This window comes from Misgurnus anguillicaudatus, chromosome 3 (assembly GCF_027580225.2).
Source record: "Misgurnus anguillicaudatus chromosome 3, ASM2758022v2, whole genome shotgun sequence".
NCBI lineage: Eukaryota > Metazoa > Chordata > Actinopteri > Cypriniformes > Cobitidae > Misgurnus > Misgurnus anguillicaudatus.
This window is the reverse complement of record NC_073339.2, coordinates 12,551,562-12,573,608: the sequence shown is the minus strand read 5'-3', so window position 1 is coordinate 12,573,608 and position 22,047 is coordinate 12,551,562. Positions and strand designations below refer to the sequence as shown.

General features: G+C 38.2%; 1 protein-coding gene across 1 annotated transcript in view; it reads left to right on the top strand.

Annotated features, from left to right (window-relative positions):
• The first annotated feature begins 2,255 nt into the window (after window positions 1–2,255).
• Window positions 2,256–22,047, top strand: part of pkn1a (protein kinase N1a) — a 60,930-nt gene continuing 41,138 nt past the window's right edge. The window contains exons 1-2 of the mRNA XM_055204687.2: window positions 2,256–2,725; window positions 2,829–2,953. Of these exons, the coding sequence (XP_055060662.2) occupies window positions 2,933–2,953 (21 nt within the window). The 5' untranslated portion in view covers window positions 2,256–2,725; window positions 2,829–2,932. The remainder of the gene's footprint in view (window positions 2,726–2,828; window positions 2,954–22,047) is intronic.

Here is a 22,047-nt window from a genome sequence, read left to right as displayed (position 1 = left end):
GGACCCCGCAACCGGTTCAGCCTGTTGAAAATTTTGTTTTATTATTAATAGTATAAAAGTAAAAATATATAATTTAGTGGACAAGTTGTGTAAATTCCAATTAAATTTTAAATTTAATAAGTGTTCACGTTATGATTTCTAATCATATTAAAATCAATAACCTTATAATGCAATGTTGATTAAAAGGGATAGTTCACCCAAAAATTTAAATTCTGTGATTTACTCACTATCATGTTATTACAAACCTGTATACAGTTCTTTGTTCTGATGAATATGTGTAACCAAACCTTTTGTGAGCCCTATTCACTTCCTCAGTAGGAAAAAAAATACTATCATCAAACACGATTGATGTGCCCTAAAATGTGCTGTGGTTTAGTACTATGAAACCAGCTTTGTAAAAAAATATTTATTAAAATGCTTTATTAAATGTAACAAAATAAAATGAGTAAATTCTATAAAAAAATTATTCTTGTTTTTAAACAAAAGTTGAGTTAAAATAACATAAAAATTTATTAAAATTCTAAATGAACAAATTATTGAGTAAATTCAATCTTAATGTTACAATCCATTTAAATTTGTATAAAGGTCTAGCTGTGTTTTGGTCACTTTTAAGGCTGGTCAAGCTGTGTTTTGGTCACATTTTACATTTTTCAGTTGGGGAGACCAGTCTCTTCTTACTTGCTCATCATTATGTGGTAACAATAAATTTCAGAGGAAGATTTCACTAAAGAAGTAAGCCTTTAAGTACTTAAATGTTTTGGTAACAATATTATACATAATATTTTTAAGTATCACATATTTTTTACAGTGTAATTTTACTTAACTTAGTTAAGTAGATTTACTTAATTTATATGTGTGAAATTAAATTAAAAAAAATATGCGTGCAAAAACGTGCAAAATAAAAATTAAGTAAATTCTACTTATTGTTTTTTTTGTCAGTGATAAGGAACAAAATCTTCAATCTGATGTGTCATGTTGGAACAACATGAAGGAGGAAAAATGATAAATGTTTTTTTTATTTTCATGTGAATTATTTATCTGATAAAAAAAATCAGTGAGTCAAATTGAAAACAAATGTTATAATTTAGAAAAATTATTTCCTTATTCAAGATGCCAATAAACACTACATGTTGCTCAGGTAAGTATTTAAAAACCTTTAAAATTAGTTAAGATACAAGAAATTTCCTGTTAAAGGGGACATATTGTGAAAATCAGACTTTTTTAATGTTTAAGTGCTATAATTGGGTCCCCAGTGCTTCTATAAACCTAGAAAATGTGAAAAAGAACAACCCAGTAACTTACTTTTGGTAAACCATTCTCTGCAAGCATTTGAAAAGGGTCACTGAAATTTGGAGATGTCAGAAGGGGATAATACCACCCCTTAATCTGCACTATCCAACCACGGCACTGCCATTTAGTGCAGAGATCAGCTCATTTGCATTTAAAAGGACACACCCAAAACGGCACATTTTTGCTCATACATACAAAGTGGCAATTTTAAGATGCTATAATAAATTATCTATATGGTATTTTGAGCTAGAACTTCACATATGTACTCTGGGGACACCAAATATTTATTTAACATATTTAAAAGGCCTTAAATGTCCTCTTTAACTTATTCCCTATGTCAGTGGTTCTCAAACTGGTGGTCGGGGCCCCCAGGGGGGCCGCAAGATGGTGCGAGGGGGGCCCCAGTTTTATGACATTTTATAAAATACATTAATTTCATTCATAGATTTTGTGTAATTAAACCTAAAAAAAAAATAAGGCTACTAACCAACAGCACTACTTTGTATACGTTATATGTTTTAGAACAAAATTGTCATACATTTTCTTTGGGGGGGGTGCAAAAGAATGCACCGTACACAAGGGGGGCCGCACGCTGAAAAAGATTGAGAACCACTGCCCTATTAGGTCCCGAAATGTAGTTATTTGTTGTTCCATGTAACTAAGAGGAGAGTAAATATTTGTGCTGCAGTCTCCCTTACAATGAAAGTGAATGTTGTCAAGGACTATGCTCCACAAAAACAGCATATAATAATTGTCATTAAAGTATGGCTGTTCTTATACGAGCACAGTTTTGGTTAAGTATTTCTTTAAACATTTCATTAACAGCACTTTTTCTGTTCATGCAAAGTTTGACCTTTGAACGTGTATATGTTGCAGCGTGAATCAACAGTTTGAAATGTTGCCTTGCCACAAGAGTGTGATGAAACCAATTCATTTGCCTGTGGACACAATGCGAGGTCACGTGGGCCGCCCGAGCACGCAACCGGCGCCCTGGCTGAGTCCACAGTGCGCGTACCCGCGGGTTTAACGAACGACCCTCCCGCGCGAGCCATCATCACTGGCGCGAGGCATACAGGGAGTCGAGACGGAGCGGCTTATTATTATATTTCGCCTGCTGTTAATGTGGACTCTCCGGGCCTAGTTTTGTGACGATTCGACAGTTGCGATGAATACTCGCGTGGGTGTTTTCGAGTGATGCAATGAGAGAAACGACACTTTCTTGCCCGTTTACCCTGCCCCGTGCAAGCCGCGAGCGCGGTGCATGTATGCGGCTGTGACGAGCTCCAGCAGAAGTACGTTAAGATGCCGTTATGGACCAATATGTGCGACTTTACGGCAAGATTTTGGTATTGAGGCGCAGTCTGAAGATCGAAATATTGCAATATCTTTGTGGTTTTAATTCACGCAATTCCTTTATTTTGGCCCCTGATTGGAGGTAAGTGAACGGGAGCTGAGCCAGGTCTGACAGTAATGCAAAAACATTTATTACAAGAGGAGAGTTTCTATAAACTGGTTATAAGGTGCTGGATTTTACACAGTTACATTGCGAGCTGACACAAGCATAGGACCTCTTTGTTGGCGATCACTGACAACCTACCAAGAGGAAAAGGCTGATTTGGGTGTCCCGACCATAGATACAGCCATGGCAAATGACTCAATCCAAGTAAGTGGACTGATGTTTCGTTCTGTTAAACCTGAAATGACTGCACGATTATGTGTTTATTACACCAGAAGTAATCCCAGGGATTTGGGACAGACAATGGAATTGGTTTTAAAAACCGGGAGATGCCTTCAGTCTAGTGTAAAGTCATTGAATATCAGTCTTTTTTACTTCAAGCCCCCTATTGTCCACAACAATATGTAAAGGCAACCCATTCACAGTTTCTGCCGAATAAAACCTAAAGCTTAACATAACTAAATATGTTTATTCATTATAAAAATAGCCATACTCTAAGAGATATGTTGATTTTGAGTTGTTTTAACTTATTTTAATGCTGCTTTTGTCTTGTTTTTAAAAATGTTGATGCCCCTTGGAAGTTTGCTGAGAAAAACTGATCCAAGTCAACCCTTTACAGTATGTGAAGGGTCATTTCTTTTCCATTAGGTTGTAAAAGGACATTTTGGTGGCTAAACACAGACAAAATGTTTAGGCTGTACACTGTTTATCTTGAAAGCTTGCTCTGTTTCAGACCAGCTCTCTTTGTATTAAACGCAAATATTTATGTTTTCTCTGACACTCCTTATGGTGGCTTGTCAAAGAGTTGGGTGTATCTTTTCTAAATGAATCAATAGTTATGTTTAATGTTTGCATAAATTACCATAACACTCTACATTGGTGGTACGGAGAACATGTGAAATATTTTTTTCTGATTTATAGAACAATTTTATATTTCCTTTTTGTTTTTGGTCAGCTAAATGTGAGCCAGACTTACATTACTTGTCATGTAACGTGGCCACATATGCTGACCAGATTCGTTGGCAAAAAGATAAAAATCATCATGGTTAAACAGATTAAAACTGTAAAAGACTGTTGTGTTGTAGCACTGTTAACCTGACTACTATTAGGGGTGATATAATTGCAGGTACATTTAGTGGCGGTTTCCCGACAGGGTTTAGATTAATCCAGGACCAGGCCTTAGTTATTTTAGGACATTTAAGTGGTTTTTACAAACAAACCTTACACAAAACAATACTGGTGTGCATCTTTCCTGAGACAAAACAATGTCACTTCTTGTCAGAAGTGGTTTTAAATTAAGGCAGCTCAAATATGCATTTTAGTCTGAGACTAGGATAAGCCCTGTTTGGAAAACCGCCCCTTAGTGTCTAAAATCATTTATTTCTGCTTTTCTCAAATGGTTATGTAGCAGTATGTAATGTTGTAACCAGTAACCAAATTGACACTGACTAATTCGGACATCAGGAAATCATAATTTTAAGCTCTAAGCCACTTTACAGAAAATATTGTATGGTTATGGAATATGGACAATAACATCTTGTGATCCATGACAATGAGTACCAAACTATTAAAATAATTACAAATATAGCCATTTGAAATAAGCGGATACAATTATTTTGGACACCAAATGTTCCTTCAATCATATAATCATCACACACACACAACAGAACTCTTACAGAAGTTTGTTTCCAAATCTACCAACACTATTGTCAATAAATAATGCATCACAAATTTTTATGAAATCTTATGTAAAATAAGTGGTAACAGTGTAACATTAGTAAATGCATTAGCTAACATGCGGTAACATTAAAGGATTACTCCACTTTCATAAAAAATGTCATCCAAGTTGTTTATGTCTTTATTTGTTTAGTCGAGAAGAAATTTTTTTCCCATTTTTATAGACTTTATTGGACCCCAACAGTTTACAGTTTCAATGCAGTTTAAAATTGCAGTTTTAACGCTGCTTTAAAGGACTAAATGATCCCAAACGAGGCACAAGGGTCTTATGTAGCGAAACAATAGTCATTTTTGACCAGGAAATATATAATGAGCAACTTCTCGTCTTGCGCCAGCCGTGTGACATGCCAGCACGACAAGTCTTATGTATTTGCGTAAGCACGTCGAAAGGTCACGCGTCACATGTAAAACGCACACAAGCGGACCATTTTAAACAGTAAACTGACACAAAGACATTAATTAGTATCGTTTCACGTACAACACAGCCGAAACGGTCTGCTTTCTCCACACTCGTAAACACTGGCGCGTCACACGGCTAGCGCAAGACAAGAAGTTGTGGTTTAAAAGTGCATTTATTTTTCTTGCCCAAAATGACAACCGTATCAGTAGATAAGACCCCTATACCACTCTGGGACTCTTCAGAGCCATTTGAATCCGCGCTGAAACTGCATTTAAACTAGCTGTTGGGGTCCAATAAAGTCTTAAATTGGGGAAAATCCTGGAATGTTTTCCTCAAAAAAACAATTTCTTTGCGACTGAACAAAGAAAGACATCAACATTTTGGATGACATGGGGGTGAGTAAATTATTGTGATTTCTTTTTTATGAAAGTAGTTGAGTAATCCTTTAGGTAATATAGTTTCAGCATTTATTCATCTTCTTTACTGCCTGTAAACGGCAATACAAATATCTTAATTCATGGTACATTAACTAATCTTAACAGATACAACTGATTTTAAACATGTTTTTGTAAATGCTGAAATTAACATGAACTAAGTATTGTTCATTATTAGTTGATGTTAGCTATAATGCATTAACTAATGTTAACAAATACAACCTTACTGTAATGTGTTACCAAATAAGTGCATTCATTCCCACTATTACTCAGCAGCAACAATACTCCTATTATTTGTTTTTTTAACCATTTTGACATTTAGACTGCCTACTTTTCACCAGTCTGAACTTTTCAGTTTGTATGACTGTAGGCGAGCATGGAACATTGCTATTAGAAGCAGAATCACTGTTAAAATTGGGGTCCGGACAAAATTATAAGGATGGGCCCTAGCCCCCATACACCCAGCGGTGCCTTAAACTCGAAGTATAGTTTTTTTTTATTTCCACGTACAGTGCGAGCATACTGTATGAGCACGGACAGATTGTTGAAACCCTGCATACATTGTACACGTAGATCGCACATGTAGTATGCAGTCCAGGAGATGCATTGCATTTTGGCGCATGCGTCGAATGTCTGTGTACACGTATATGTATAAACTATACTTTGCAAGGCTGTGCACATACATTTGCATACACAGACTATACTCTGGACTTAAGTTAGGCCTATATTTAGTGGACCCCTCTTCTTATCACAGGTCCAGGGATGCTGTTTCCTGTTGTACAGTTTCCTACGGGATAAGAAAGAGAATACACAAAGAGACATGTGTTAGGAGACACTTGTCAGGGACAGATGGAAAACACACTAGTAATGTGGTAGTGATTCTTACTGTTACATAAAGCTCTTCTCTCTAATGTCTTTAGGGCAAAGCCTCACACAAAGGATGAGTAAGCAGCAACTGTTAGTAGGAATGTGATTATGTCAGCAACTGAATGACAACCAAGTCACATAGTGAGAAAAGTTTTTGGTTTGCTAAGAACTTCCTTAGCTTTTCATTATTCATAGATGTAACACAAATTTCCTTCTCCTCTCACACACACAGCAGGAGATTCTGCATCTATCGTATTGTCCAACAGTTTATTTGCTCACCACACTACTTGTTCACAGATGGGGGTGACAGAACTTAATGTGATGTGCTAGAGCTTTCTGCAAAGCCTTGTTCATGCGAACTCAAATATCCTGTCGTTTTGTGCATCGGCGTGTTTTATTAAGTAAGTTCCTGCTATGCATTAGACCAGCTTAATGGGGTGGTAAGAGTAAACCAGTTTCCTGTCCTGTCTTTACTTCACCAGCTTTTAACGCGACTGCATATTGTTTGTGTCAATAAATACCATCGGCAAATCAATGACCAGGAATGTATGCAGTTTTCACAGTTAGGTACCCCATGCACCTTTTCTTCTATATTTATGTCATTTTGCCTCTCAATGTGAAGCCTTAGTGCAGCGATCACTCAAATTGCAGGGATGCTTTGTGGTTGTTTGTATTGGATTGACACCAGTTAGATATTTTGTTAGTATTATTAAAGAACAGTTCACCCAATAATTAAAGTCCTGTCATTATTTGTTGTCCAACCCCATCATTTTAAACCAACATGACTGCACTCTCAGAAAGAAAGTACCCTTTCAGAAAGTATGTTACAACTTTGTACCTAAAAGGTTGCATATTAGTTCCTCATAGATGCATATCGGTATCTAAATGATACAAACAGTATTAGGAGCTTTTTTTTATTGTCCCCCTAACCTAAAAAATGCACTTTTAAATAGGGCTGTGCCGGTTTCAGAATTGGTGATGACGGTTATGACCTGAGTCAAATGTGACGGTTCGTCACATAACCGTCCGGGGGGGAATTTGCTTGTTTAAATGCTCGTGGATTGACGCGAAAGTGTCATTTTACCATAAAATCATGAATGTGATGCCAATGTGTTTTAAACAATGACTTTGAGAAATTTATCAGAAAGCAATTAAATATTTAAAAAACACACTGTTGCCAGAAGACTGCGCTGTCACTCTCTGGCCAGCATAAATGAATCCTATGTCTATCATTATCTTACTAATCTTCAGAGAAACAGATTTGTGCCACGGGCTTTTAATGTCTATAATTGTGTCTATATCTGTCATTACACGGACCAGAACAGCACGAAAACAATGTGGATTAAAAAGCGTCTTGAAGAGGTTTTGCCCATAAATGCATGTAAAATAAAGTAATGTGAACTTGAGATTGTTATACTGTTATTAAACTGCGCCATATGCGCTGCAAACGCAGCCGATGTAAAAGCACAATGGCCACGCGCGGCAAACGCTCTCCGCATACGCGCTGCTCAGTGCTCATGCTTGCGATGTGAAACCAGCATTTGAATAAACTAGACACTGATTAGCTACTTGCGTTACTTTTATTTACAATTAACAGCAAGACAACTAGCAGTGAATGTGCTTTCAGGAGAGTTAGATTAACATGGGAGGATTTGAACTTGAAAAGCGGGGCGGAGGCTTTCCGCGGATAAAACATATTATGGTCGTTCATGTTTATTTGATTCTATAAATTAAATAGAAGGAAGAGATGATTTGAAAGGTGAGACTTTGTTTAATATGTTTAATCTCAAAAGTAACCAAAACGTGCACTGGTCTCTCCTGTATGTCAGCGCGTTGTCAGTGTCTGCTCCGCTCTGTATTTTTCATTGCGTGATGTGATAACATGGTGGAGCGTGTAAGTTAACACATACTGTTGACAATTGTTTTAAATTAGTTTTTAAACATTCTTTATGATATATATTTTTTTTAATATTTTAATAACACGGTTTTGTCGGTTATAGAGTTCTAATGACGGTGTTCAAATATAACCGTCGGTCTCACGGTTATATAATAACCGTCACACCCCTACTTTTAAATGTGTTTCAAGCTAAAAATGAGTTGGCTCTGTGTGTGCAGAAACATCCTGTTATTATACGAATCCATCTATTCTTCTTTGTGTAATCTCCTTTAAATCGCAATAGTCACACAAAACATGCTGTTGGGGATCCCCTATCAATGTGATGTCACATTGATTACGCCCCAACCATAAGCACTCACAGACTCCGCCTTATCCGTAGTTCAACCTTCTGCCAGAGACACACGTTTTTATGTAGTCCAAAGCACACGTGTAATCGCTCTACCCCTACTTTGCATACGAGGAGGGGAACAGAAGCTTTCTTTAACCTGATAAGGAACACTGTGCCGTACACGCTACACCCCCTCCCTTGCACGTGAGGCTGCATTACGTCATTGTAACTTTGAAGCATTAAATCTTTAAAATATACGGTCATGCGGCACATCGTTGGAAAGCTTAGACTTTAGAGATTCCATTAAGCGCACACACAAGCATAATATGATTTTTAGCAGTCATAAAACTGTAATCTAGTTGTTAGTTACCTGAATCGGGCGGCGCCGCTTTAGGATATTTACTTACCTTCAAATTCTTCCCTTTATCCGCTTCGGTGAAATTGTCCAAAACAAATTGTTCATAAATTCCCAAAAGTCCAAGGAAATGGAATATCCAAGCCTTTTAATCCAAAACGATTTGTTCATCTCACAATCTTGACGTTTCTGACCGAATTACGAAATAAATACTGTAAACAACACTTGTTCGAATCTCACTTTTCATTCACGATTTATAATGAATATATTTGGATCTCACGTTTATTGTGCAACGTCTGAGGAACAAATACGCCCCCTTGTGGAATTTCAGCCGTTCCATAAGAGGCTTCGGGGTCGCACACCAGACGCGCAGCTCATCGCAGCACCGCACCGTTCTAAAAAAATCGAACACATTGTTTCTATGAGTATATGCACACCGGCGCCGACAGGTGGCACTTGTCCGCACCGCCCAGCTACTCAGGAAGTTGCTCAAATCCCTGTCGCGCCACAGAGCGCCATTCACATAGTTTAATATAAAATAACATCATATTTGTCCCAAATCATTAACGATTAACATTGGCTGCTAACGTATATTTTGCATTTTGAAGTAGACGCTATCTGACAAAGCTCGCGCTATTTAATGTGCATTCCGGTTTACGATATCTCCTAGTTGTCCTAGACGCGGCGCTGAGCTGTGATTCCGGTGTGCGACCCCCTTTTGAATTTAAAGAAACACACACAAAACACCGGTTTTTTCATTGCAGCCACAAATGGCCATGTTTAACATGGTATAATAAAAGATCTGTGGTGTATTTTGAGCTGAAACTTTACAGACACATTCTGGGGATACCAGAGACTATTTTTATATTGCTGAAAACACCTAGGTTAGTGTCCTTTTTAGAGTAACGTCCCAGTGACAGCTTTTGTACCTTTTCCTTACAGTGTGGAACATTACAGAGGATTTATTACTATATAATGAAAGCGAATGAGAACCGAGGTTGTCAAGCTTTATTAAAAAAAAATAATATTAAATGAATCCTTCATTGTAATTTTTAAGTTTTAACAGCCGAAGTCATTTATTTTCGTAACATGAAAAAAAGCAGCCAGCGGATATTCTTAAAAAAGCATCTTTTGTATGAATAATGAAATGCCAAGAAATACAGTACGTCTGTATTTCTATTGGCTAGAAAACCTCTAGATGAAATCTGATTGGCTGTAGTACATTTGGCTGATTGTGCAGTTTTGGTGGGGATCAGGAGGGCACTGGGGCTCGAACATAATGGCCTTCATTGTGTTTCCACAGATCGTATTCTCCAATAGCTTCATGTCCTGCTTCACCACCACACCCTCAGCCTGTTTACTGACCCTCAGCATATGCTTGTACAGCTTTGCTATCATGTTTGCCTTATCCTCCTGGGCAAGGTTTATGTCATTGTTTAAGCCCTGGATCAGAGTAACTGGTGTTTATCTTTGGTGGTTACCATAAATATCCCTTGATACTGATGTAAAGCATGCTCCCATTTGTGTTGGCTGTCTAGGCCCTTCTTATTTCCATCGGCTCATAGGTATGTAGCACATCGATCTCTACAAAAAGAATGCTGGTGTATTTCTGTCTGAAAGCTAATCGACAGCTGTTTTAATACTCCGAGTGGTTCGGAAACTTGATCGCCTCCCTCCCCGTCTTTTCCCCAAGTGTAAAACAGCTGCATTTTCTCATGACCTCATAAAGGCAAACTCTGCCCATGTGTTGCCGTAGCCTTGTGCCGTTCCGGCTCCTCCCTGTTGTGACTTCATTGGTCGTGACATCAGTTGCCATTATGAGTCCTGCTCATTATCCAGTGCTCTAAAGCTCGGCATTAGTACAGCTTTGCTTGCATAACTATCCCATTACTAAAACCACATTGCCATTATTGCAATACTTTAGGCTTGTCCTCCATACATTGATCTTGGTGTAAAGTGCTCATTTACTTTGTAAATAGTAGGCGATCCTCTTGATCTCTCGTCTTGAATGAGTCATCAGTTGTGGTTAATTTACTCATTCTGCCATTTGGGACGAATGAAACATTACAATATCAAACTTAGTTTTTTCCGGTGTGCTAAATGAATGTTGTATTCTCCTCAAAGTGCAATTAAAAACCAAAGTGTCCTCATTTAATACTCCAGAAATAAGTAATTTCAATTAGTTGCGCCTTGTGAAATCATTTATTTGGAACCACCCTGTTAATGCATCCTAAAGTAATGAATATTTAATGATTTGAAAGCCAGCATACTGCACCGAAGACACATCCTCCCATCCACACTGCCCTGTTGCTCTTTGTCTGAGAGCTGCAACAGTTAGGGTGTTGTAAACTGATCTGCAGGGTGTAGTAGCGGCTGTAATCTCGTTCTCTATCCCTCTCTCTCTTTCTCTCTCTCCCCCATCCTCTTTGTTTAAAGCAGAAATGCCAGCTGCTTTGCTTTTCCCTCTACACCCCCCACCCCAAAATTCCCCCTCTCTATCTGCCTTCATCATACTGTTTAGTTCATATACTCAATCCCCTGGTTCTCTTAGATTTCAAAGCTTAATTTTGGATTCAGTGATCATTCAGTGCATTTTGTTTGGTGATCAGATTGCTTTGGGAGAACACTTAAAATTTTGGGGGATTTTTCCCCTCTTTTGTTTCCCACACAAAAGCCCATCACTGAAATTTCAGTAGCCTCTGAAATATTTTTTGTCATTTAGGAAATTGTGTCATTCATTTTATTTTGAAATGTCAACAGAGGTCATCTGACATGGGGTTTTCAGTGACCGATGTCAGTAGCGATAACTATAGTAGGTTGGCTGATATATAATACTGATTTATAAAACGGTTATTCCAGTCCTGATTCTGATTGGTCAATAGCTTTATTTACAATAAAGCACAGCTATGACCGCTGCACCCAACGATTATGTGTATCACTGCGCGGCACCCTTAGCAACCACCCTTAGCAACGTAAATGTTACGTTAGCTTGTATACAATAACCAGCCAGGCGCGTGCATGAAACACAAGATAACTTTACTCAGGAACTGACATCATCACATACAGTGTTCCCACTTATCTCTCTGTACTAAAACAGTCCCATACGGAAAGTTCCCATTACAGAACAACAAACATATGTAAAATCTTCTGTTGCTGTTCACAGTCGGTTGGGGACAATTTTTTCCAGCGGATGGATAATTCGTGTTGTGCCTAATGTGGCATTCACACCAGACGTGGAAGAGGTGGCAAGCGCGAGTGATTTACATGTTAAGTCAATGCAAAGACGCGAATAGGCATCCTGCAGCGTGGTACACGCGAATGGCGTGGTGCGAATGACACGGAACGCGCGGAAGGCAGAAGCCCCTCCTATGACGCAAATTTCCGCGTGAATGTCTTAAATGACTAGAATTTCTAGTTTTCACGCGCGAATGTGTTTAAAGGACAAGTTCGGTATTTTACACTTAAAGCCCTGTTTTCAGATTGTTTATGATGAAATAGAACGGTTTTGACTGAAATTTCGACATATGCGGCTGCCCCGAGAATTTTTGGGTGTTTGTGTTTCAGCTCCTACCTTTAGAATGGGTTTAATGGTGCACTGGAACAATCATTCCTAAAATGCATTAAACTTTCGTTTACAAAGATGTGAAACTTACCGAGTGGTCAGGGGTGTTCACTGGTATGCTCACACAAAAATCGCTGCAAAATACGCATTCCAACAGGTTTTATCGTAGTTTTTGCCAACTCCATTGACTTGTATTAGTTGTGCTGTGAGGTACGGTATTACTCCTCGCCAGGAACTTTGTTTCTATTCTTGCAATTGGCAATGGCGGATTAGCGCCACCAACTGGGCTGGAGTGTCTATTATTCAAGCTCTAAGCGGAAGAATGTACGGGTGTGGGGCGTTTGGAAAAATAGGTCCACAAGTTAACAACGAATGCTAAAACAGCTGTTGGAAAGCATCTTTTAACGCGATTTTTGTGTGAGCATATCATTGAACACCCCTGACCACTCGATAAGTTTCACGTCTTTGTAAACGAAAGTTTAATGCATTTTAGGAATGATTGTTCCAGTGCACCATTAAACGCATTGTAAAGGTAGGAGCCGAAACACAAACACCCAAAAATTCTCGGGGCAGCCGCACATGTCGAACCTCAGTCAAAACCGTTCCACCCCATCATAAACAATCTGAAAACAGGGCCCCAAGTGCAAAATACCGAACTTGTCCTTTAAGCTTCCAATTGTTTTGCCAACTCCACCACAGCTGGTGTGAACGCCACTAACAGTGTGCTTCAGTCATGAACTATTCCACGATACAGCACACAGCCTCTTGTATCTAAAGCTGCATTCAGACTAGCAGCGACTAGCAGTAGCAGAGCAATGCGATCTCATTGATTTCAATGGAAGCTTGGGGACTTCCAGTGACATGAGCAACAGTGACCATGAAAGAGTTAAGAAATGTTTACAGGGTTTCCATGGGTCCTTGAAATCCTTGAAAGTTTGTGAATCTGGAGAAAAACAATCAAGGCCCTGGGAAGTTTTTGAACATACATACATAGATACAGGTCATTGAAAGTGCTTTTAAAGCACATGTGATAAACTGTTAGCTTTAAATGCTTATATCTTCTGTATGCAAATGTTGATTCTTACCAAAATGATTTTTTGCATAATTGTGTTTGACACATTAAAGGCGGAGTCCACGATGTTTGAAAGCCAATGTTGATATTTGAAATCACCTAAACAAACACGCCCCTACCCCAATAGAATCTGGACCTTCGGTTGATAGACCCGCCCCACACATACGCAACCCGGCAAGGATGTCGGTTAGTAGACACGCTCCTTACTGCTGATTGGCTATAAGTGTGTTTTGGTAGTCGGCCCGTCTCCTTTTCAAAAGCGTTTTTCAAACATCGTGGACTCCGCCTTTAAACCGCCTCGGGTTACGTATGTAACTGTTGTTTCCTGAGAAGGGAATGAGACACTGCGTCTCCTTTGCCATACTTCCTGCGTCCCTGTATGCCTTCTTTGGCAATGTTTTAGATAACGATATACTTTCTGACTCCCGCGTCACCCTGTCTTTGTTGTTAAGCCTCACCATTGGTTTCAATTGATATACACATTCAGACGCACTTACCCCTGGAGGCGTCCCCAAAGTGTCACCGCAGTGACGCAGTGCGAGTTCCCTCGAAAGGGAATTGTAACAATGTATCTTTAAAGGTAACTCGATGTAACCTTGCTCTCACTTAAAATGTGTCCCCACATTTAGTCCTTGAATTTGAGGGTATTGGATCTGGAAAGTCCTTGACAGGTCCTTGAATTTGAAGTTAACTAAGGTGTGGGAACCCTGTTCATTTTAATGGAAGCTTGGCGACTTCTGGCAACACGAGCAACAGCGATTGTGACAAAGTTGAGAAATGTTTAACTTTATGCAAATTATGAGAGACTTTCGGGAGCGACTACCAATTAGAATGAAGCAGTGGAGTTCACGTCATCTGTCTCTCGTCAGTTACTGTAGTGGATGGTACTCATTTGTTTATGACAACCAGATTTAAAAAACACCTCTTTTGAAAGAGACGAGCGACACACAGCGACAAGGGTCGTCAGCGTTAACGTCATTTATTGGAATGGGTGACGCGGCAGAAGTTGAATATTTCTCAACTTTTCAAGCGCCAACGTGGGTGGCAGCCAATCAGATCGCCTTATGCAAATAACCTAGTGCAGACGCTAGCCAATTACTTTTATGCAAGACTGGAGAACAGACGACCATGTGTTGCAGTTCACTGTGATTAGCTGTTGTCACTATGATGATCGCATCAGGTCCACACTTCAGACACGCCCTCCATCAAGCGTTAACGCTGATGCCCCGTGTGAATGTACCGCAATTGCTTACATAGCCTATAGATAAAATGTTATTTAACTGCAAACTAAAATTCTGTGCACATTGGGTCCAATATACTTCTAAATTTTCCCATGTTAAAAAATAAATATGACCTTCGCTGCGTCCGAAAACTCAAGGCAGTGACTCGTTGCCTTGCTGCCTCATGAGGAAATGACTTCGGAGGCATGAAGGCAGCTCAGAGAAAGACTTTCGGACGCACTTCAAAGGCAGCGTGTTTGAAATATAAACAGAGAGCGCCTTTGTGATAACTAATCACATATTTGAAAACTACAATACTAATTTCTCGCTACAAATGCAATTAAAAGGTGTAAAAAGTGAACATCTACCTTTATTTACACTAAATTGGTGGTCCAGTCGCGTCCTTGGCCGCCATTTTATTTTTTCGAACTCAACCGGGCTCGACCAATCACATTCTTATTGTACGCTTACACATAGGTATCTCAGGAGACAGGAAGTAAACCTAACAATGAATTCGGACATGCCTTGATGCCTTCCTGCCTTGGAAAGCTGCCTCAGAAGGCAGCAATTTAGAGTTTTCGGAGGCAGCCATAGTGTCGTCGGTCACGTTTACCCATTCGTCCATCATAAAAAAATGTGTATCAGGTTTAGTTTTCTGTGTTTTTTGCATGATGTGTTTTGACATCAAAGCCATTGTACAAGCGAACGGCAAAATCAAGAATAGTGTCTGACAAGTTGATCCACATCGTCTCGCAGCACAAAATAGGACAAACAAAGTGCGGAATACAAAAAGACAGAATATAAAGAGACAGGTAGAATGTGATTGTCAGGTATGGTAACTCGTACTCAAAATGTGACCCCTGCATTTAACCCATTCCGGTGAGTAGTTCACGCATGCAAATACACACAAAGAGCAGTGGACAGCTATCACTGCTGTGCCCTGGAAGCAACTCAGAAAGGTGCCTTGCTCAAGTCAGCTAAACAATAGCTTGTTGCTATTCATAGTAAATAGTGCTAAAGATACAAAGACTTTATTTTGCATTGCTTAGCAATTTTTTCCAAAACGGATAAATTACTATGCATCGGATACAGTGTGCAAGGTTTGTATGCGTGATGTATACCAAAAATATGCAAATTCCCAAAAACGGTGAGCAAAGATCTTTAGTGTTAGTTTTGCATTATGAGGTCAGCTCAGCACAACAGTGGCCTGTCTGGTCAGCATTTGAGGTCCTAGTGTTTGTCTTCATGTCGTAGCAAGAACTGTTGGTAAATTAAGGAAGTTTTACATAAGCGAATACCAATTTTTTTAATCATCTAAGCCAGCATAGTTATTGCCAGATACAAATAGGGGCGGTTTCCTAGACAGGGCTTATCCTAGTCCCAGATTAAAATGCATGTTTGAGGTTTCTTAATTTAAAAACAACTTGTACAGACATATCTTAACATATATCAGTGACAATAGCCTCTTTCACACAGTAATTCTGGTAAATTACCATGAATTTACCAGAATGAATTTACCAGTAAATACAAAAATGTGCTGTTCACACACGCAGTGGCGTTCCGTTATTTTACCAGTAAGACATCATTCACACATCAGTATCAAAATACCGGTAAATTCGTTGAGAAAGCGGAAGTACCTGTATCACGCGGCGAGCTCAGTGTTGTATTTGTAAACAATCCACGTCGTTCATAACCACGGTCCGTATTTGTTGTTTTCACGTCTGTGGTAAACAGTCGCGAAGTTGCTCATGACCAAACAACATTGAATGAGACGACGTCAAACCGAAAATGCGTTTTTAACAACAGGACTGTTTGCACTTTAGGCTTCACAGAGGGCGTGCTAAGGACGTCGGCAATTCGGCGGTAAGCTGTTTTAAATAACTTTGGTGAAGAAATGTGGACATAAACTTCAGGTGTGCTCAACTTTCAAGCAGCATGTGTGTGGAAACGTCAGTAAACACTGCGGGGGTAAACGCGTCATCTGTATTAAAACATTATGATTGGTCTGAAGCTGTCAGCGCGGTCTGACGTCGTCCGTTCTAAATGCCGGTATTCCTATAATTTTCGTTCACACATAGCGCTTACCGGTAAATTAATGGTAATCTTACAACCTGTCTTACTGGTAAATTGGGAGCACTGATTTACCGGAAAGGTTCTGTTCACACATGATCTGTTAACTGCAATTTACCAGTAAATTACCAGTAAAGGCTGCATGTGTGAAAGGGACTATTGTCTCAAGATGCACACCAGTATTGTTTTTTTTTAAGATTTGTTTGTTAAAACTAATTGACTAAGGCCTAGTCCTGGATTAATCTAAACCCTGTACGGGAAACCGCTCCTTACTTAGTGTCCAGACATTAGCTGACTAAATGGACTTGCGGATGTGATTATAATAATTACTTGGTGTGTTATGTTTAAATCTGTTTTAGCTTAGTGAGATAAATAACTGTTAGCTGTAAATAATGACAATAATACAATTATTACAAAAATCTACATTTGTGTGAAAAGTGGTTGTTTCTGTCATTCTTGAATATTTTTTTACAGATACTTACAGACACTTTACAGGGGCTATATACTTACTGTAACACAGTTTGTGTAAATATTTGCTTATATTACAAGCTAAAATATCTTTTAGATGCAGCCGCGCCTCTGTTGGTTAACAGATTAAACTGTTCACAGTGGAGTGTGTACGACAATGTTTTATTTAATAAAACAAATACATTTAGGTGGGTGCCATCGCATTACTAGGCGCCATATATAAAAAGTACTTTGCCTCTTTACGTTTCTGAAAAAGAAGAAAGGAGATTTGTAAGTTAGGGCCATAAAAGTTGATAAAGAAGAAACTGTTTTGAATATGTTTAAGTGTATATTATATGACAGAACAGCAAGAGCAGCGCCCACATGTTTTTTCGTCTGTCACTTCAGAAAGAAGGATGTGCACGCCTTCCTGTGTTTGTGTACCTAACCACGTGCATATGTCTGTGTGTGTGTATGCATATACTGTATTTGTGCAGAAAAGGGAAACTATAGGTCAGTGCGTCTCAACCCAATCCCCTGACGCTGGGTGGGTCCAATTACATATAAAGTCTGTAATTATAAGTGTGTGAGTCTGTGTAAAAACAGCTCTGATCCCGTTAGCAATTACTTCCACAATCCTATCATTCATGCAATGTAAGATAACCTTTGAAATTAAATGACAAACAACAGCATAATCACTTTATTTTTTTTATCCAAACACATACAGATTAAGCAGCAGGGATAATGATAGATACATATAAGTTAAATAACAACGCAAGCCTGCTCTGATCCTGTTCTCCATCAGGATCAGATCATTTGCACAAGGAAGCTTTTATCGATTTGATGTCGCTGTACTTTATGCAAATACATCACGCACACAATGCGTTTCAGGCACGGCTTTTTTGTTCCTGCTTAATCCTGGATATTTTTAGACGTTTATCAGACATGCATGCACTTGATATGATCAATTCAGTTTCGCATATAAAGGGCAGAAACCTGTACGGGGTGTGGTTACAGACAGGTGTGTACACACGCGTATCCATGACAACTGCTGTCATGGTAACCACAGTTAGTTAGTGATGTCAGAGGACACCGTCTCGCAGGAGGGTGGTAGGCCAGGAGCAAAGCTTTTTAACTAAGTGAAAGTATAGATGTTATGATATTTAACGTAGGTAAGTTTTAAAAGAATTTAGTAAATTGAGTGTTTTGAGTTGTTTGAAGTGAAAGTCGATCATAATTTGGTGATATTTTTATATATATTATTATTCAGATGTTTTTGTTTGCTAAGGAAAACCTTACTGACTGTAAAAGGAACAAATCCACAAAGAGTCTTTGTTCTTGTTTAGGTACTTTATCACAAAGAGATGGAAATTATCGTAAATGAAGCTACAAGTTACACAGTAACCTGCAATCTTTGTCGTTCACATGCAAATAAAAACGTCAAAGGGACAGAAATATGTCCTGTTCGCAAGCAACCCCCGCACACATCACATGTCTGTAATGTGAGGCTTGTTAACCAAGCTGAGTCAAATGGCTCGTGTAAGTGTATTCCCTTGTGACACAGGATTTACCTCACCTTCATACAGGATAAATCACCTTACATTCCCTTTATGCCAGTATGATTCAGCAACATTTTTCTAGTAACATCTTAGCTTCTACAGTCTTAGAAAAAAGGTATAAAAGCTGTACTTTTGTACCTATACAGTGCATATTAATACCTCGAATGTACATATTGGTACCAAACGCATATATATGTCCATAAATGGTACATATTAGGAACTTTTAAAGGGTACCGTGCCAGTGACAACCTTTGTACCTTGAGAGTATTTTATTGCTGTCAGAAGCCATGTAAATATTGTATTTTAGGTGTGTACACTTTTAGAAAGGAGGATGTGTTCATTTTTACACATTTTTCGGACACATCCTGTGTCATTTTTACACACTATTGGTGCTTTTCGATTGCATAGTACCCCACGGTTTAGGTTGGGTCAGCTCACCGCTCTTTGGCTTGGTTAGCTTTTCCATCGAGTTAAGTAATACTTCGGAGTGAGAGGGATTATAGGCGTACTGCTGTGACATCATACAAGTGAGAGCGTCGTTGGAATGCTATACATCCCCATACATTCATTTATTTCTCAGTCCGCCACAAAATTAAATTGACCATCACAAATATATATTTGCACATCACGTTTATCACTACCTCTGTCTTACATGACAGTTTCTGTACAAACACCCGACAAGTCTAGACGACAAGTTGTGGTTTAAAAGTGCATATTTTTTATTTTTCTTGTCAAAAATGACAATCGTTTCGCTAGATAAGACTCTTATCCTCGTTTGGGATCGTTTATGGTCCTTTGGGACTCCGTTGAAAAAGACTGTTATGTGTTGAGTTAAGTATTAAATGTTGGGCTCTATTAAAGTCCATTAAAAGTAGAAAAATCCTGCAATGTTTTCCTCAAAAAAAAAAACATAATTTCTTCTTGAACAAAGAAAGACATCAACATTTTGGATGACATGGTGGTGAGTAAATTATCTGGATTTTTCTTTTAAGAAAATTGAATATTCCTTTAAACTAAAAAAAGTGTTGTTGCTATAATAACACAGAGATTATTGTGGGACAACGCATTTAGTGTTTATATTGTTTTAACACATCCGTTCAAAGAGTGTATGACTTGTGTGTGTTTTCTATACCAAGAAAGTGATGAAAAAAACTATTTTCCTTTACAAACGTTCACATAGCATCTTAAGGTTATAATAACATAAAAAAATTTGATTTTCAAAGATTTATTATAAAACTGATTTTTTTTTCCGCAAATTGCAATAAATCCAAGTTTTTTTTCCAAAATGCAATAAATCTACTGAATCAATATATAAATGTGCATTCATCTTTGCCATGTTATATTCATGTAGTTGACTAGTGGTACACTGATTAAAAAATAAACATTAATGGCATTAATCAAAACACTTACTTTGTCATATTAAGAACATTGTCATTGTTGCTGTCATCTTTGGGATGTCGTTGAACTTTTTTGACAGCAATCAGCTGTAAAATGTTTTATTCCTGCTCGATTTTCGTTGACTTCAAGAAAAATAATGTAAAGTTTTTCATAAGGTCCCCTTGGGTCATTGTGTTAGCATGACAGAAGCTTCATGCTGTCGTGTGAGAACAAGCAACAGTCCGCATTTTTCCTTCGCCCGAGTATTATTTTGTTTTTGATTGTTTGTTGATCACGAAGTACAAAGTAGATGAGGAAAACTAGGATTCTGTGTGTATTCAAAGCACCACCACTACAATGCGTGGAATGGTGCGCTGTGATTGGTTAAGCAGATTTATTGCATTCTGCAAAGAAGGAGGACTGGCGTTTGTCGTGGTTTGGAAAAAAAGGGAGGAAAGATGATAAAATAACACAGCAGATAACTGATTTTGCATAAAATGAAGATTTTTTTAAATGCCATTTGTCGCTTTTTTAAACAAACTGTTTGTATTATCTTATACAAATACATTTGTATTGATAAACAACAATTATCTTTAATTACTACTTTAAGACTTCAAAAAAATTCACAAGCTTGTATGCATTTCATTAATAGTAGTAGGATAGAAGAACTGGGCCACCTCTTACGCTTTGACCTTAGGGTGATCTTCTTGTATAACCCCTATTACATGCACTACAGGAGACTCATTGTAGTTAGAATGCCCTTATTCCCACAATCACTTCTTGGACACTAAATTATTTTTTAGTCCCTCAGGTTTCTTTTGCAAAATCAAATCCTCTCCAAGGCCACTTTCTACTGAATCCACCATAATAGAAAACCTGTTCAATAAGTTACTATGTAGTTATTTAAAATAAGTCAAATGCAGAGTATTTAATCTAGAGTGTAATTCACTGCAGCACAATGATAGCTCACATCGGTCGGATTTTGAGTGAGCACAATAGAGATTTAGGAAAGCTTTCTTCTGGTGATGCTACAATGAAACTATTCATCTAAACTTAGTGTGCACTCACACACACACACACACACACCATTCATCTCAACCCATAATGAATACGAAACTCATGGTGAAACACACAATGACCTCCTCAAGAACTCAACACACACAAACACACTAGGGCTGGGTGATATTGACCAAAATTAATTTCTTGGTCATTTTGGGATGAATGACGACCTACGATTAATATCTCGCTATTTTGTAAGAAGTGGAATAAATGTTTACATGCAAGTCAAAGATTATGTAAGATAGTGCTGTGTAATTAATCGTTTTTGATTTAAATTTTTTGATTCAAACAATTACAAAAACAAGATAATTAAAAGTTATTGTGCAATTAAAATATTAAAGGGACTCTATTTAAAACTTGACTCTTCTGTAGTTACATCGTGTACTAAGACTGACAGAAAATTTAAAAAGTTGCGATTGTCATATCTGCCTAGAAAATTGCAACTTTTAATTTTCCTTCGCTCCTAGTACACGATGTAACTACAGAAGAGTCAAGTTTTAAATAGGAAAAATATCGAAACTCTTTTGTCATTTTTGAGCGTGATGCTAAATGGTCCAATCAGATTCAATGGATTGTGCTAAGCTATGCTAAATGCGCTAGCCCCAGACCCAGAGATCGGCTGAATGGATTCCAAAATGGTAAAAATCAAATGTTTGGCTCTAGGGGAGCTGGAAAATGAGCATATTTAAAAAATAATTTGCACGCTGCTGGACCGATGTGTTTGTAAGGCACTTCTGAAGGCACCACTGCTTTGACATGTGTAGCCTATTGCAACACTAACTTAATAAAAAGGTTAAAGGTGCAGTGTGTAGTTTTTAGAGGGATATCTTGACAAAAATGCAAAATAATATACAAAACTGTATTATCAGGGGTGTAAAAAGACCTTTCATAATGAACCATTATGTGAATGAGAAATT